General features: G+C 39.5%; 4 protein-coding genes across 5 annotated transcripts; 1 reads left to right on the top strand and 3 right to left on the bottom strand.

The window, feature by feature from the left end:
• Positions 1–404: 404 nt before the first annotated feature.
• On the bottom strand, positions 405–8287 carry pak2b (p21 protein (Cdc42/Rac)-activated kinase 2b). 2 transcript variants are annotated; one of them, XM_061077991.1, is made up of 15 exons: positions 7898–8287; positions 6542–6913; positions 6338–6444; positions 6077–6227; positions 5933–5964; positions 5715–5828; positions 5433–5565; positions 5255–5318; positions 4122–4170; positions 3647–3759; positions 3392–3509; positions 3183–3282; positions 2891–3087; positions 1634–1771; positions 405–1499 (listed from the first exon to the last, which is right to left on the bottom strand). In XM_061077991.1, the coding sequence occupies exons 2-15, from the start codon at positions 6729–6731 to the stop codon at positions 1413–1415; spliced, it is 1593 nt and encodes a 530-aa protein (XP_060933974.1). In that variant the 5' UTR covers positions 6732–6913; positions 7898–8287; the 3' UTR covers positions 405–1412. The 2 variants fall into 2 exon arrangements, with proteins under 2 accessions (XP_060933974.1, XP_060933975.1); XM_061077992.1 differs by having other exon boundaries at positions 7884–8287.
• Positions 8288–8682: 395 nt separating this feature from the next.
• On the bottom strand, positions 8683–11583 carry pigx (phosphatidylinositol glycan anchor biosynthesis, class X). The gene is made up of 6 exons (XM_061077938.1): positions 11416–11583; positions 10942–11023; positions 10719–10854; positions 10380–10593; positions 9974–10074; positions 8683–9853 (listed from the first exon to the last, which is right to left on the bottom strand). Exons 1-6 carry the CDS (start codon positions 11477–11479, stop codon positions 9716–9718), a joined length of 735 nt encoding a protein of 244 aa, XP_060933921.1. The 5' UTR covers positions 11480–11583; the 3' UTR covers positions 8683–9715.
• Positions 11584–11870: 287 nt separating this feature from the next.
• On the top strand, positions 11871–13559 carry cep19 (centrosomal protein 19). The gene is made up of 2 exons (XM_061077620.1): positions 11871–12151; positions 12962–13559. The coding sequence occupies exons 1-2, from the start codon at positions 12022–12024 to the stop codon at positions 13303–13305; spliced, it is 474 nt and encodes a 157-aa protein (XP_060933603.1). The 5' UTR covers positions 11871–12021; the 3' UTR covers positions 13306–13559.
• ing5a (inhibitor of growth family, member 5a) lies at positions 13543–18171 on the bottom strand. Its single transcript, XM_061077619.1, has 9 exons — positions 18061–18171; positions 17562–17742; positions 16306–16377; positions 15738–15904; positions 15460–15571; positions 15274–15373; positions 14959–15094; positions 14811–14872; positions 13543–14667 (listed from the first exon to the last, which is right to left on the bottom strand). The coding sequence occupies exons 2-9, from the start codon at positions 17596–17598 to the stop codon at positions 14628–14630; spliced, it is 726 nt and encodes a 241-aa protein (XP_060933602.1). The 5' UTR covers positions 17599–17742; positions 18061–18171; the 3' UTR covers positions 13543–14627.
• Between the last annotated feature and the right edge of the window lie 130 nt (positions 18172–18301).

Genomic DNA, 18301 nt, shown 5'->3' on the forward strand with positions numbered 1-18301 from the left:
GGATTCTATCACTTGGTTTGTTTTAATGTAATGCAAAAGTAGAAGTATCAGAACAGTCACCTTTCATATAAATAACATAAGATAATGGCCTTCCCTTGGTTTTTATTTCCTTTCTTTTCTAAACCCCATAAAGATGTATCAGCAACATTCATCATGGGATAAATATGATTGGAAAAATAAAACCCATAGTTATAGTTTTATTCCATTCAAAAATAGCTAATTTTCATCAAACCACTGCAATACATTTTAAAATGGTATTGCATGAGTACAGATCGAGCAGACTGTTAATTATCTACAGCACTGCTTATACTAGTCTATATTTATTTTAATGCGAATGATTTAAAAAAAAAAAAAAAAAGGTGAAATGACATCACACCATTCACGTTCACACCCAAGACACAAAAGCAAGAACAGATGCATTTATTTTGAGTGCACAGACAAAGATGTTAGTCATTCAGATGAGAAAAAGAAACAGTCAACAAATGGCCTTTACCAGCCTTCGACAGCTAATCAGAATAAGGCCAATAGTTTTTGTTTTTTTGTCAAAGTAATTATTAAGTACATAATATACACATGGAGAAAGCAATTTGTTTAGTCCAGAAGAACACAAAGGAACGATTTCAACATACAATACTCATTTTTAATAACAATAGAGAAGAAAGTATAAACCCTGTCAATCTAACAATTTATTAGCCTGTAAGGTGCACCTCTGATAACAGGAGTCTAATGATACAGGGGAGGAACTGGTACAGAAGGTCTATCAGTCTTATCGACACAAACACGACAAATGTTCATGATGCAAATGCACTGAAATGTTTCCTATAAAATTGATGAGGGAAAATGTCCATAAAACACGGGTCAATGTGGAAATAGCAAGAGTGTTCTTTGAATGAGACCCAGTACAGAAGAAGGGGACACATATGAAATTCAAGTATCAAAAAACTAAGACACCGACAAGCTGAGAAGGTAAATTACAAAGGTAGTAAAAATCATGGGAGAAGAGACACTGACACAATCAACAATACATTAGGCAACATTTTGCATTTGTTTAAGGCAGTTGATTAAAAAACTAAACAGAACTAGGCGTCTTCTTCATTCCAAGTTAAATACAAGCCTAGCCCTAACATGTCACCAGGTGATCTGATGTACAAAAACAACTACTACCGACTCTGAATCTAAGCACTTGAGTTTGACTTGTCTTCTGACGTCTGAGTGAGAGTAGAGTTCATATGGACAGCGGTGGGGTTGTGCTCTATGTTTTTGGTCTTCTTCACAGTGAGGTTTGTCAGGGCTTGTAAGGCTGGTGCATCAAGAGCGGCAAGTCAATCTCAGCCTATTGTCTGGCACGAATTCTAAATGGTTGGCACATATCTGTGCACAGCATGGGAAGGCATGGGAGCTAGTTTCATCAGCTAATGATTGCCCTTCATGGCCTCCTTGGCTGCCAGAATGAGAGGCGTGAGGCTGGACAGAGGCTTCGCCAGCTTCAGGAACGGATGCTGCACAACAGGAATAAAATCAACAAGGAGAAGAGGAGGAGAGGGAGAAGATAGAGTAAATTCAAGTGTTAGCTTAACTAATCCATTGTAGATTTAAATGAAAGAGAGATCCAGTAACAGGAAAAGTTAATAACCTGCAGCAGCTCTTTGCCTCCACCTCTTTTCTCGACATCCATTTCCAGGCACCGGTTGAGGAAATCTCTGAAAACTGGTGACAGCTTCTCGGGATTCTGAAGCTCGGGTGTGCCGTTCGTGGCGATCAGGTATAACGCCTGGCAAACGGAACGAGATGAGAGAAAACACAAAGAACTGTGAAATCTAGTAAAAGCAAACAATTCACTTAAAATTGGCCATCTTTTAATAATGAGCTCAATAACAATCGAGCCTTCTGACTTTACAAAAGCCAACAACATAAAGCATGTGATAGGTAATGGGCTGCAAAAAGTTGGCAATGAAGTACTGACAGGTTTTAAGTGTGTGTTTACATTGAAGAGACTTGTAACAGGCAAATAATAGATCAGGTTGTTCAATACTGTGATAGGAGCCTGACAAATCAGCGAATGCTATGTTGTGACCCAATTAGCAAGCGGTTGTGATTGAGTACATCATTGTTCCCAAACATCTCTGTTTCTGTCCGTCCAGACTAAAACCTGGCCACGCACCACTGTCTTTCTTTTAGTTTACAGGTGTGTAATGTTTAATCCCACAATCATACACAACAAACATGATTGCATAAAGGAGACAAAATAAAAACGTAAAACTTCGGTTAACAAAGTTTTACTCATAATATCTTAAAGGCCACTTTTAAGACTATATTTAAACTACTATTGAAATGTGTGTTTTTATTATATTTTAATAATGTGTTTGCTCTGACTCGGCCTTGCTGATCTGCTGCTGCTCGCACGCGGGTGTGTGTCAACCTGAGAATGTGCCTGCTGTGTGCAATATGGTTTTGTTTGCGCTCATTCCAAGAAAGAGAGAGAGAGAGAGCTTGCGACACTGAACAAACACAGAGATCCCGAATCTCTAGAGGATCTAACAGGCAAAATGTTATGAAAAATGACATTTTTGACATATTATATTATTCAAATAAATTAGAATATACAAAATAATTAGAAATTAGATTCTAATGGGATTAAAGAGGAAGATTGATTGCTCTATTAGTCACTCACCATTTTTGCATCTTGATATCAAAATTAAAACACTTACATATCTGTAGTGATTATAAACATTACACTGTGCTTCTAGACGGAGTAATCTCATTGTGCAAGCGTTTTAAATGAGAGATGTTCCAGTAATGAGCACGTCTTATAACCAAGATTAAAATAAGTAACACATTCTGACTGCCTCCTCTTACAACACTCAGAGGATGGAAAACACTGTCTACTCACTCGTAGTGGGTTCTCATTCAGGTAGGGAGGCTCTCCTTCGACCATCTCAATGGCCATAATACCCAGCGACCAAATGTCTACTTTAGGCCCATAAGCCTTCCGGGTCACCACCTCAGGAGCCATCCAGTAAGGCGTCCCAACCATGGTACTGCGTTTGCTCTGCTCGGGAGTGATCTGGGCACAGAAGCCGAAATCGGCTGTCGTACAGAAGAGTAAATACATAGTCACAGTGAAGGGATATGGTGTTGTGAGTTTATAAGGGGCTTTATGATGAGAGCTGTGCAGCACTTACTTAATTTGACGGAGCCGTCCATGCCAAGCAACACGTTGTCACTTTTGATGTCTCTGTGGATGACTTGGTTCGCATGTAGGAATTCCAATGCTTGTAAACACTGCAGGTGTGGAGATGACAAGAGCAAATACAGATTATTTAAAATAAAGCTTTTGTGGGAGTTAAGAAATCGTTTTTTAATATGAACCTCGCTTTAAAGAGAAGTTTACCTCTCGACAGACAGCTGCTATCTGGGCCTCGTCCATACAGGTCTCTGTAACCACATCTGTCAGCGAACCACCAGCCAGGTACTCCATCACCACAAACAGCTCCTCCCCCAACAGGAAACTGACAAGCGCACATCAAACATTCAAGAAGGTAACAGAACATTACAATCCAGACCAAATCAAACCATGATTTAGTGATTGCTTCTTTAAATTATATCATCATTAAATGTCAGGCTGTGGGTTCAAACTGACTCTTACCTGTCTACAAAATTGACGATGTTGGGGTTCTTCATTTCCTTCATCACTAGAATCTCATTGATGATCAGCTCCTTCTTCGGCTGCTTTTGTAGGTTAATCTGTTTAATGGCGACCTGTTGCAAGGCAGGGTAAGAGACCACATGGTTTGAATGAGCCAAATTCATAAATATGAAATGATCTCCTGCTCCGTTGTCTGCACATTTTTTAAACCTATCACCTTGGTCTGATTCTGTGACTGTATATTTAAGCACTTTGTATGTAGGTCTTCCAAAATAGTTGGTATAGTAATAACTATCGCGTAGATTATTAATGAGTTTCTTATGTAGCTTGCATAATTGTATTTGTCCTCACTAGTGGCTGTGTCACTAAAATAATGTATGTATGTTCGTATTCTCTCTGTAAAGTATCACAATCAGATCCACTACATTACTTCACTGTGTCGCTGGTTAATGTTACAGTGTCCATCACTTCTCACCTCCTGTCCTGTGGCAACATCAATTGCTGTGAATACAGTTCCTGAAGCCCTGTCAGAAGAATGACAAGACCAGTTTACTTCAATGCACATTTCAACAAACACTCCACTCAAGCATGTCTGCAGATCTAATAGACAGAAAGGTTTCAGGTTTGCACGCAAAACAGATGACCCTCCGTTTGTGGCTCGTATTCACTTAAACTGAGTATACCACTAATAATTTCAGTAAATGGTACATTTCTGTGCGCTATCATTTTTCAAGGATAGCTGTGCTTACTGTTTGTAGTATGACAGTAATCTATTGATGCTCTTTCACCTCATTCCCATGGTTATGAGAATTTTCACAATCTGGTTAATTACTTATTCACAAAGTACCTTTACAGGTGGATTCATGTTGCTTTTGAACACACCTTGGGCCAAAAGTGAGGAAGCTGTTATACAACAAACTGTAAGAACAAGTGTTCTTACATTTTGTTGCAATGATTTTGAGGCTCGTCTTTCCATTTCCTTTTCTATACACACATATATGTATATATATATATATATATATATATATATATATATATATATATGTTTAAAAATAGAGAGAGAGAGCCTACTTATGAAGCATTCAATGATATTGCAAATTAAACAAGCCTATCACAGTCAGTGTCTTTTAACTGATGATGCTGGAAAATCTTTCACTCAAAGCTGGTTTTCATCTGTAAATCCATATGCTCAGCTTTTTCCAAAAGTTCAAGTCACATATTTACAATCAAGTGATACAGAAAACCAGATGATAATTACAAATGGTTCAAATATTTTTTCTTGGCACTGTAAATTGCACATTCTGCTTCACACAACCGGATTATTCAGATGTGATAATCAGCAGGAAAACCCAAACAGTTACAATTCATAACAGTGACTAGCCTTCATGCTAAATAAAATAAAAACTTAATTTAAAAAAGCTTTGTAAGCATCAAGAAGTTTAAGTTATACCTTAGTGGAACCGAACACTCAATAAAGTCAAAGCCATGCAAATTAGAGAACCTGGGCTTGGGGACCAAATAGTTCTTGTTAAGACATCATTATGAAGGCATTACTAAAACATACATCCTATCACTTGTTATATTGAAAACAGCTGAATATGCACTCACCCCTGCCCTATCTTTTCATATCTGGTGTACTTCTTCTTGGGATCTCCAATGCTGACGATGGTTCCTATGAGCCACAGAGAAATCACATGTAGAATATAAGGAAACGACTAACAATGTGACAGGGGACATTTAAACTGCTGTATTGTTATAATATATTTATATGATAAATAAGGTTTACTCAGTTTATCCATTATCTCCTCATCAGACATCTTGTTCTTCTTCTTCTGTCTGTCTGCAGCCTTGGAGGCAGAATCTCCATCCGGACACGTGCTTGGTGCAGGGATGGGGTCAATGACAGAGCGAGTATACACCTATGAAACAGACCCCCCAAAATAACCAATCAACAACTGATATATAAAAATGAAGTACACAAAGAACTCATAAGAAAATGCAATTTGAATATTTTACATTGATTCCCAAACATAATTATTTCGATGTAAACTTATGGCAGGTCACTTACACTCTTGGTGTATTCTGGTCGTGGTGCCACAACAGGAGGAGGAGTTTCATCATCGTCATCATCATCAATGTCTTTGATATTTGGAGATGAAGGTTCACTACCTTTTTTCACAGGCTAATTCAGAACGGGAAAAGAAAGTTTGTAATTTCTGTAAGTATAACAGAATACAAAACAAACAATATAATTCATGTGCCTTTCAAAAGTCCTACGATACTTACAGACGGAGGCCCTGTGGTGAATGTGTCTTTTTCTGTGAATGAAAAAAAGAGAAGCTTTAAATAAAAAAAGTGTGTATATTTACCTATATGTGATGTAAGTGATGTAAGTGACCAAACAGAACCTTAATCTACCATGTAACTCACCAGAGGATGAGAAGCTGAGGTACTTCTGGCGACCGTTGCCCGTGGAGTCATAGAACTTAAGAACGTCTAACACAGCCTGAGGGTTTTTCTTCTGCTCTGACTTGGTGATGTTTGAGGTCTGGAGTAATCGAGCCCATTGCTCTGGCATACCCTGTGTATGAAAAAAAAAAAGGGAGAAGAGGGTCAAAATGGTAAAATCCTGCATGCCATAAAGTAGGAGTAAGTGGAAGGAAGAAAATTGTCCCAACATGGAAAACTCACAGTGAACTCCCCTGTGACAGCATCAAACCCAACGTGTATGGTGTGCTCAAAATCTGAAGGTGGTGAGATCTCTGGTCGCTCTTTATCTTTGTCTTTCTTTCGGGCACCTGAAAGTGACAGGACAACCCTTAGACTGAAAACAAACACTACTGTAACGTCATGTTAGATTTATTTTTTTCGGTCGTGCCCGATCCTTGCGCTCACCTTTTTCAGCCCCAGAGAAGATTGAGATGATCTTGTTGCGAGGTTTCCTTTCTTCAGGCACAGAAGGCAGCGGTTTAGAGCTGTGGTTGGCTGAGAGGGAGTCTTTGCCAGAGCTGGTGCTGAAGATGGTGCTGCTCATTCTGACCGGAGGGGCTGGAGGTTTATCCTCGGGGTCTCCGTTATCACACATTATTCTTTTAAGTTTTTGGAGAGCCTCACAGGGCTAACCAGGCCAGGGAACACAACAGGGCAAGGGTGGAGAGGGCGGCAAACAGAGAGGGAGCGAGGTGGCGCTCACATCAGCACGAGGCTCAGGTGTGCTCATGCACAATGAGAGGAGGTGCAGAAGGGACAGGAAGCACCAGGTCGTACCTGGGAGAATATGTGACAAAGACAACACACATTGTAAGAAGATATAGCAGGCTGAGTAAAAATAAGGAGCTACTTCCTACTGTATAACAATATAATGAAGACCTACACTCGACACATGTTTCTATCTTTCACAGACACAAAGTGCAACTTATCTGCTTTAAATCAGCCAACGTCTTGTCAACCGTGTCTATTTGTGCACGATGTCCACAAACATCTTTACTGACGACTCATATTGTTTGTTAAGCAAGTTTTGTGTTGAGTCTGTGAATACACTGTAAAACACCGATTGATTTAATGATTAATAAATATTGAGGGTGAGAGACAACAAGGTTAATATTAAAGGAGAGACTGTTGTTGTTGGAGGAGATGCAACAGTAAACACAGCTCATCATGAAACATCTTTGACTTTCCGAGTCCAGTGTTGGTCTGAGAAATGTTGACAATTATTTTTTAGCTAACTACTTTCTATTTAGCCAAGTTTCCCTTTAAGATGAGCCCGGATGAACAAGGGGAATAATTTAAGTTACTCTTCCCACTGTGTATTAGATGCAGAAATGAAAAGCTAACACTGTTGCATCTTGCTAAAGTGATCCGAGGCCACACGTTGGAGTTTAGTCCATTTTCCCCCACATATCAGCGCCTGTAGCTTGAAAAGTGTCCTTCAAATATGTAACATTAGGGGCGGCTAGCAGGCTAACGCTAGCATGAAGTGCTTGGCCAACAAGTGTGCTAGCATTACGCTAGCGTTAGCACGATAAGCTACATTAGCGTCTGCAATCTTTATGGAGGAACGTTAAGCGCTTGGCTAACACCAAATTGGTGTTGCAGCTAAAAGTGAAGTTTCCCACCTGAAGAAGGTAACACTGTGAAGATGTGGCTGAGAAACCACAAGTGTAAAGTAGCTAGCGAGCTAACTAGCGCAGAGGAGCTTTAATTGCCAGGCTAACGGAGCAGGAGCAGCGGAGCTCACCGGAGATTCCTCACCAGCTAAACTTGAACAGAACTTGACTCCTGGACGATCCTCGATGCTCCGGTGAACCTCCGTGAATCCGTCACAAGCACCTCCTGTGGAACATGTGGTGCCCGCCGGCTCACAGAGAACTTAGAGGAAACGCTACTGCAACTATTTACAATTCAACTTTTCTTCTATCTCCTGGGCCCTTGGATAATTCCGCTATGGCGACGGGGAAGCGGAACTACCGACCCAGCCCTGCCACAGCCTATTCAGTCTGTACTGAGGGTTTCAAAGGATCGGTGTCTGTCTGAGTGCAGACATCACAGCCTGTCTGCTCTGATAACACTGACAACACCACTACACACCAGCACACTCAGGAAACTGACTGTGAGAAGAGGAGTTTAGCTCGAAAGCATTTTAGGTCATCCAGTTCATTTACAGTGTGAAGGAGAGGCTGGTTAATATTCAACTTTATCTGTAGTGTAAAAGTATAAAACCCCAGGTCCTGCTTAGCAATGTGTGCAAACTGGACTGAGGCGTGGTGTGAAACTATGAAGTTTGATAATCATGATACACACTTTTATTGCATAAAATGAGTGTGATCACCCATCCAGTCAATTTTATATCAATGTAATATGTCCCTATATGGTGTGTATGTTTTAATGGGTCAAATGTAATTCTGTAGATAAAAAAATATTTATATATGTCCCATTTCATCCCTTTGTTGTCCTGTAGGTGATTGTGACATTTTACATGTTTTGGAGCAAACTTGAAAACACAAGGAAACAATGGGCAAAAATTACATCCATGAACATACATGTATTTGTTTTATTTACAGCAGCCTTGTGTACGTCTGTAATGCTCCTCTGTTTAAACACAGAATCTCAAAATATTTTATTAATAACAATTTACAAAAGCACAAAGGTTGTAGTTAAAATACTGCATGTTAGGTTTATACCTGGCCCCAATATGCACTATAGTTTTATGACATTTTTTATTATTATTTCATGACAACATAAGTAGAACTAAGGCTGGACGATGTGGCTGAAAAATGTCAGTCAATATCAACAATTATCATGATAAACGTCATATTATTTCTGTTAAGTTTAAATACAGTTTTTCGCTGCAGGGCAAAGGTTGTGGTTTTAAACTCTACTTCACAAGCAGAGAGAAACACTTTCAATTAAGTGTTATGCCTCCTCACTGTGCACAATGCATAATAAATATTTAAATATACATTGAACCTTTGCTATCTATTAAAATTGTATTGCAATAATCATTGATATTGTTGTATTGCCCAGCCCAAGGTACAACAGAATAAAAAGAAGCTTCACTGTCAACAAATATTAAGATGGACACATCTTGGCACAGGAAGCTGTGGAAGTTAAGAGTAGATTTTACTTTTGGTTACTTGGATCTTAAATATTATATGCAAATAGGATTAAGAGCTTCCTATAAACATGATAGGTGGCAACACCTCATTCATGAGTTAAGTGTTTCAAACTGATTAAATAAACAAAGGCCATCTTCCGCTATGCCCTAGGCTATGCTACTATCTGTGAGCCATGATTATAGGGAAAAAGAAGATTTACCACAAAAAACATGTTTACTTGCACTAATTTTGGCCTGTTTTAAAAAGTGGGTTTTCTAGATTATTTTGCAGAGAAAATCCAGAAAAATTATAAAACCTGATCTTGTTAGTGTCATCTCAAAGGGACCTTCTATTTATATCTGTGCAGTGTTATCTCTGAATGCCTATTTGATGTTGATGATCCTAATAATATCATAATGATCCCAGTATCAGACAAAACTATTCAATTATGTATACAATTGAGGTATGCTGATCATCACTGAATAATTTGATGATTCCACATGTATCTGGACAGAACCACACAGCAGATCATTGTGACCAGAAGAGTTCCACCGCACACAGGCGTCACCAGAGACCGGTCACCGACTGGGATCCGTAAACTCACGGGGCCACGCTTCAGGATACAAGACATTTTTTTATGGGAAAAAAAGAAAAAACAGATAATTAGTCTAATGAAAAAACGTTTTAACCTTTTTTTACACACAGCATTTTGAGAAGATTTTCAGTGAAGCACCTGATGCTGCTGGATTGTAACCCATGAACAAGTGCTTGAGTTGTCTACAGTGCAGGGGGCCTCCACAACAGTGTAAGGCTCCAAGTTGTTGAGCTGCAAACCTGGAAGAAAAAAATAGTTTTTGATTAACACTATACCATTAATCAATTTCTCTGTCAATAACAACAAATGTGTAGGTAGGGCCTTTATAATTAAGTTATAGACATATAGTTAAACTTAACTAATAACTTCACTGTCTAGTTAGCAAACTTGGACCCCATACCTTTGCATTTTTTTTTTACTGCTGATGGAGCTGAAATATTGATTTCCAAGCTGGACACCCGGGAGCTAAGTGTTAAAACATTTCAATTGCTTGTTTCTGAGAACGAAAGAAGTTGGACCCACGATATAAAAATGACCCACTTACATTTGTCATCCCGTAGCAGCAGCTCAGGAGGTTGGATGTCGACCGATGCAAATGATTTCCCAACTGAAGAGGGCTCATGGTAGCGGCCATGTATTGGAATTGTTACTTTTAGTAGCCTGGGAGTTGGATCATCAGGGCTGGGAAACACATAGCTGACAAATCCTGAAGTCTTTTCAGCAGGCACCTCGAGGTCAATGTCTGAATCCAGCAATATCTTACAAAAAGCAAGAAACATACAGTGAATGTGGTAAGACATATTTATTTCAACAATTTAGTTGTTTCTGTTAAGTTGTGTGGTATAAATCAAAGGTAACAAGATTTTGCATGTATGAGTTTCACCTGCCAATCCCTTTGATCTCTCAGGGATGCGAGCTGGTACGGATCGATGAAGACACCTTGAGGCCATCGATAAACCAGCAGAACTCTGACACTACTGAGCAGAGCAGGGCTGAGCTCAACAGTGGTTATTACCTCCCTAAACATGACAAAAATAATTTAATCATTTCACTCACAATAAGCCTTGAACATAGTTCTACCAGTAATAAAACCGCCCAGCATTTACCTGTGGAAACCCTGTTTACTAAGCTCCACTGACACTGATGTGGATTCAAGCCACAGCTTCAGAAGATCACAATCCTTCGTGTCTGTAAAAAAAAGATGTGCAGGTTAAATTGATGAAGATCACAATAGGAGAGAGAGCACTTTTTATTTATCCTATAAACAATTATAACTGAAATAGTCAGTTTTCCTTGTTTGTATACTTGATTAAGAAGACGCTGCAGGAGCTAAAAAAGCAAAAAAAACAAATTATAAAGATCCAACTGTACAGTCAATACTGGAAGACCAAAGAAACAACAAAGCCATTTTATAATCGTTTTATAATCAACATTAACGCCTTAATTAAACTATGTTCTTCCTTCTTGATGCACAGTGAAACTTCCTGTCAACATCATGTTTATTGTAATTTACCAGAAATTTTACCAAAACTGGGTTTAAAGGTTTATCAAGAGTTAAGCAGTGTAACAATGTATCTTACCCTGTTCGATAGAACATTGACACGTCGCTAACCAGGTCAACGCAGAGAGCAATATCAAATACATCAAATATTAATGGCGGATTTCAACGACCTATTTACACACTATTTATAGTATATATCATAAGCTTCTCAAAGGGTTACAACAGGTGTGATCTATGGGTTTGATTCCCAAACCCGGAAATAAGTGAGAGCTGTTTACGGAAATGAAATAAAGAAGGGACCTTTTGGAATTCCAGGGAAGCTGCAGTAGTGCCTGACTAAAAATATAACTAACACAATCACGGGGGGAAATGTTCTTGGGCACATTTTAAGCACAAATATCCTGATTAGATATTCTGTTTGTTTGATGAAAATATTCACAGTGAGTAGAACTGGGCTTACATTTTTTTTACTCTAAATCTTGACAGGCTTCGCTGAAGACTGAAAGATTTGACCAACGCTGCGGACGAAGCAACGGTTACGTCACAATCCGCATGATTTTGTTAGTTTGTTGCTTCAGGCTCAATCGTTAAATGCTATTGTGGAATATTAATATTATGTTTAAAATGCGCTATTGATTTGGTTAAAACACAGTTGAACCAAGTTTGTAGGAGACGTACACAGAGGATGCTGTACGAGGCAAAGCGATGTGGAGTGACGTTCTCTCCTGCCTCCGTAGTTTTAATTTATCAACACACGGAAACCAAAAAGATACGAAAGAGAATAATACCTTTACGGAACTTCTCAAAGTATTCAGGTAAAACCAGATGTTAATTTTGCAACTTACACCCTACAACTACAGCAATCCCGGTGTTTTCTATCAAAATATAGTATTGTTATTATGAGAATGCACGCAAATATATTATTATTCCCCTAACTTCTTATCGTGTCGTCACTATTCTTCTTCTGCCATAAATGTCGTGCATTTACAGAACATGCGGCTCGGGCGAAAATAGTTTGCTGTGACTTTTCCAAGACTTTTGCCAAACGGTTCGCTCGTAGTCTATATTGCGAAAAACAGCGGGGGTATTTAATGGGAGCCATGGGAGCTTTCATCAAAGGAACGAGTGTCAGTGGTCATATTTCATATGAATTTTCTTGTTACATTTTATTACCAGCCAGGCACAGAGGCCCCACAAACCTCAACAATCCTAGGGACCCTGAAGGCTCCAGATTTGGTAGTTTGTAATGACCCTGTTGTAATTTAATTGACTGTAGATCAGTGGGAATATGGACCAATAAGACCACACGTTAAGTGCAAGGATCAGAAGATTTCGGAGTTGTTACACCGTCTGGAGCCCTGCATAAAAAAAACCCCCTTTGAGCAAGTATTAAGATGGTGCTTGATCAAATTAAAACAATTAACTGACAGGAAGACTTCCATCGTTGAGGCACCCTGTTTCTATCACCTTCAATAGGAAACTGCAGCACCAAGCTACAAAAAAAACATACTAAACATTCACAAAGTTGGAGGATCGGGGGTAATCCCCATAGAAGGTTTATCCATCCTTTAAACTTGTTCCCTCCAGTGTTTGAACTCTTGATGTCTCCTCTCCTCAACCTCCAGACTACAGCCTGGCTGCTGAGAGGCTGAAGAACAACCCTCGGCACAGGGACTACCTGGAGGCCGTGTCTCAGAGCCAGCTCGAGAAGCTTCACATCATCCTGCGAGATCACATGCAGGGCCACAGCCTGGAGCACAGCCTCGCCTCGTTCCAGCTGGACCCCGACCAAGACCTGAACAAACTGGACGACGAGGAGCTGGCTCGCAAGAAGGGCCAAATGGACGAACTGTTTGAGAAGAACCGAAGGCGCAAAGATGATGCTGACTTTGTCTATGACCTGGAAGTGGAGTTCAACAAGTCCACCCGAGACTGCAGCTGGGATGAAGAATCTGATAATGAATTTTAACTGTTCCCACCCTTTATGTATATATGTTATATATAGTATTGAATAGTCATTTTTGTACTTTGTTGCAATCTGCAAGCTTAAGTACCACTAATAAAAAGGTACATAATTCATAGATTAGATGAAAAAACCCTCCCAAGTTTGTGAATGCCGTGTGATCAATTTACACACATGTTCCGTTTCAAACTGCAAAGAAAAAGATGCTGCAGAAATAAGAGTGAATATTTATTTGGTATAAAATACTGAATTTTACAAAATACAAAGACTTTGGCTCTTATTTGTGGCAAACATCTATATGAGGGATATTCACAGTAGAATATGAAAGAAGATGCTAGAATCCTATTAAATAAAATTTGAGTGTTCACGTATAAGTAATACAACAAATATATCTTTGGAAAAAACACAGCTTCCATAAAATAGTTTCATATACAAAATATATATATGTATATATATTTTAGGCATATAGATTTCCATATATGGTTTGAAGCTATGTACTATAGCCGAGTTTTAGATGAGAAACCAAGCCTGCAGTATCAAACCTCTTCAGGGGAAATTTCATTCAAAGTGCTTAAATACCTCATTCAGCTGACAAGACACTGACCGACTGACCATTAGTACCACAATACATTCAAAAATGTCGCAGGTCTTTTCGAAAATAAGTAAAGAATTAATTTACATTGCTTTTCTTGTTTGGTTTAAGCTAATTAAAACACAATTTCTTACATCAGTATTAATTGCAGTCATTGATGCGGTGCTGATGTATTCCCTAAGGAGGTAGTAACAGAAAACACATAATTCCTTTTACCACTATTATTTCTGTGGATTTAGGCGTTTAAAACTATATTCTCAGCAGGCTGTTAATGTATTTAAAAATAGGTATTTATAAAATGGACATTTCAAGTATACTAAAGCCACAATCCAGGATTTCTGAGTATGTTGGTAATGACAATATATATGTATATAGTATATGACATAATGAGAATGAGTTTAATTGGCAATGATTTGTGGATTTTAACTACACTATCCAGAACAATTAACCCAAAGTACACAAAAAATACATACTGTAGGTGAATTAGTTATTTGATAGCTAATGGAAAAAATAATCTTCTTAAAATCCAGACGAACAAACAAAGTAAAGCTAGTATAGGCTGGGATGATGTTGCCACAGGTGTAGCTATATTCCAATCCGGATTGGGCTTTTAAAAATAAGATGTATGACTCAACATTTCTATGGAGATTGATAGAAGGTAAAATATATATATTACACCATTAATCTACAAAAAAATACATACATCATTTCTGTTTCTCTGAAAATAAAAAAAATCTCATTTTTTCTTCTTGTCTTGGGTGCATCTTGGACAAAACCTGAGGGATTTGAGAGAAGAGAAAAATATGTGTTGACACAGAACAATCAGGAGTTATCCATATTAAAATAACGATTTATTAAAAAGGCAATATCTTTGCATCTCTCGGTTAATCTGCTTCTAACCAGCTTAAAGTGGTCTTACCATTTTCCTTTGGGTTTTGTGGCGAGATCAACACAAGCGAAGTGAAACCACTCAATTGGACACTGAAAAAAAAAAGATTGCAGGTTGTTATGATACCTAAATGTGTTAGTTTAAATTCTAGCAAAAGAGAAAAATGATGGAAACCTACATCTGGGTTATCGCATCCAATCATCTCCCCATACGACACCTGATGGCACAGGCAGTAAGTGGGCTCATTGGGATCGACTGGCATGTCCAGAACGTCTGAAGGCTGCATGGGCAGGAGAGCATCGCTCAAGTCTGGGCTGGAAGACCAATAGAACACAGAGCATGATTTGAGTTCAACATAATTCTGAATCATTGGCAGGCTGAATGAACAGTGGACATGTGAATGACACAGGCTTTTCAGGTCTGATAAAATGAGCAGTGCAGATTCACATGTACTAAAGAGCCTGGCTCGACTGAGCCTCCTGCAACATGTTACCTGTTTTTCATCTTTTTCTTCTTGGGAGAATCTTCATCAGATGTTTTCCTTCCCCTTCCCCTGGATGCACGTTTCTCTCTTAGCCCCTTTGATTCACCTTCTATGAAAAAAAATAAAATAAATTAATATGTGTATACATTGGATTTGCAATGTCTTAGGATAAAAGCCTTTAGTTGTCCCACTAACTTTTCAGTGCTCTTCCCTCTGCACTTTCATAGCCGCTCACTTCCAGTTTCTCCTTTAGCTCGTTCTCGAACCGTGCCAGATCGGCATCCAGTCTGCAGATATGTTTGTCCACCTATGGAAAAAAGGTTGCAAGTGGATAAGAGTTTTACTGTGTATAAAGTTTTATTTGCAAATTGTAATACATTATAAAAAGGTAATCAACACAATGTGTGTGTGTGTGTGTTATAATCAACATACTGACTTAATAAAACCTTATGAATACCAGTATATCTGTTTACCATTTCATATGTCTGCATTGCGAGCTGGACTTTGTCATCGCTGAATTCTTTGCACTTGCTGTAGGCGTTTTGGATCTTCTGCAGATGTTCCACTCTCTGATCTGATGCCAAGTTCTTCACATTGACGATGTACTCTTGAGCCAGTTTGTCAATCTCTCCTTTCTTTTCTGCAGAACAACAAGAGCATTAGAGTGCTGTAGAAATGTGGATGGATACCTGTAGGGATGTTTTCTTTTAGTGCAGCAAACAGTTTTATATTTTTTCACATGTCAACACAGGTGTTTGGGTTTGCCAGTTCCAGTGTGCTGATATTGGACATTTAGTCTCACTGGCCTTTTTTATTGGGACAGTTAAGAGACTGAAGCACTGTCAATGTAACTGCTTACACGTGTTCTATTTATCGGCCATGAAAGCACCAAATTAAAAATAATGAGGGTGCACGTTAAGATGCCAATCATGCTCAGTCAGTGAACATCCACCCTGATCACATTGGTGCAGGTAGACCAAGCTTGTGCAGGGGCTTAAAATCCATGAACCATTTGAATGAATAACTTTACTAAATGCTCACCTTCTGTCCTATTGTCCAGGTCCCGCATCAAAGTAAAGTTTCTCTGTAGCTCACATGGTAAGTTTTCAATACCTAGGGAAGAGATAGACAACAGGATGAAGGGAATGAGGGTATACAATGCGCTTTATTCCCCCAATAAACTCAAGTGGTGTCAAGGTTTCCATTTACAATTCAACTATTACTTATCCTAAACTGATTTTAAATGTTAAACTTGCTAATATTTTTGATAAAAATATCAACTCAAAGGTGACCACAACAAATCGATCCTACTATAAGTTGTTTTGTTTAAATGAGAGTGAGTCTATGCTGTTTTTTCAGTTTTCAGAAGGGAGAATATTTAGAAATTGACTGCAATCAATAGATGAAACAACTCATTTACAAAATAAGTGTGGTACAAAAATAAACATATTGTACTTTGTATTTATGTATCTATTTAACTCTCATTATGTGTAGTTTAGTAGTGTACATATTGTGATCTTTTTTATTGTGCTTCGGCACTGTTACTTAAATTCTGTTTTCTCTTATTGCTGTAACAAGTGAATTTCCCCGTTGTGTGGATAAATAAAGAAATCTAATCTAAAAACGTTCGCTACCTGTGAGTTGAAAGCGCATTTACTGCTTTCAAAGAACTTTATCAAGTTCAAAAGGATGGCATGGATCACACAGTTAAAATAATATCACCCCCCCCCCCCCACCCTCGCCGTCACCGTTCGAGTCCGTATACTTTACAATGTGACGCACTTCACAGACCCCGCCCCGGCGCGTAAATGGTTACGTGAACACGGGAAAATGAAACGCGGTAACCAACAGGTTGCAAATACAAGGGGGTCGGCTAACCTGAAGCAGAACACCCGTGCTGAGTAATATGGACACGGTTTTAAAAAGTTGAATTCTACATGTTATACCGCACTGTTAACTCAGTGGTAGCTTCACCAAAGTGACAGAACATGTACTTAACAGTATCCGCTCACCACACACTTTACATGTGCAGCACTGGTCCGGATGGTGACGGCCTGAGCCCTGGAGCGAACTTATCACCACACATGAGTTTGTCAAACTTTATTCCACGATGCTAATCACTTAGCTAGCGAGCTAACGTCAGTGAGCCAAGAGCTACTTGCTAAAGCGGTGCGCCTGTACCTGTCAGTGACCCGCCCGGCGAAAAAGTCTCCGACAGAGTCAAACTAAAGAAACTTCGTACAAAAGCAGGACGTGGAAAACTCCGATAACATCACAGTGTGCTCCAGGTTACTCACTGTCAAGATAATGTTCCAGATATATCGCCGTCGCCATTTCAAGTTAGCTGCTTAGCTTTCGCGCTGCTCCGGTTAGCTCTCAGAGTGTAGGCTGCTGGGGAGCTGTTGGGCTTGTTTTGTAACCCTGGGTCGCCCGCCGGTCAATGGGTTGGAGATACTCGATTTAGTCTGCAGGCCTCCCCTGCGGGCGGGGATAAATATACGGCTGTAAACAGACAGAATAAGTTTCCATTCAGCACACACACACACACACACACACACACACACACACACACACACACACACACACACACACACACACACACACACACACACACACACACACACACACACACACACACACACACACACACACACACACACACACACACACACACACACACACACACACACACACACACACACACACACACACACACACACACACACACACACACAGGATACAACTCAGTCCCTCGCGTGTACTGCGGATAACATTTATCACAACTTATAAGCTTACTTTGGCGCCTGATTTACTGGATCTACCCCGCCTCAGTGAGATGAACAGCTGTTTGCACGCGGATCGTCCACTATGTGAGGGCAAAGAGATGAAGGGGACGTAAAACGAGCGCGCCCTCCCCGCCTTTACTCGCACTTTCCGCTGCTCCGGCGCAGTCAGCTGATACGTCAGGTCAATACAAATAACAACAAACAAGCGCCCCCTACTCTGCCCGCAGAGACTGGGACGTAGTGACGATGCT

The sequence above is a fragment of the Limanda limanda genome, chromosome 9 (assembly GCF_963576545.1).
Source record: "Limanda limanda chromosome 9, fLimLim1.1, whole genome shotgun sequence".
Classification (NCBI taxonomy): Eukaryota; Metazoa; Chordata; class Actinopteri; order Pleuronectiformes; family Pleuronectidae; genus Limanda; species Limanda limanda.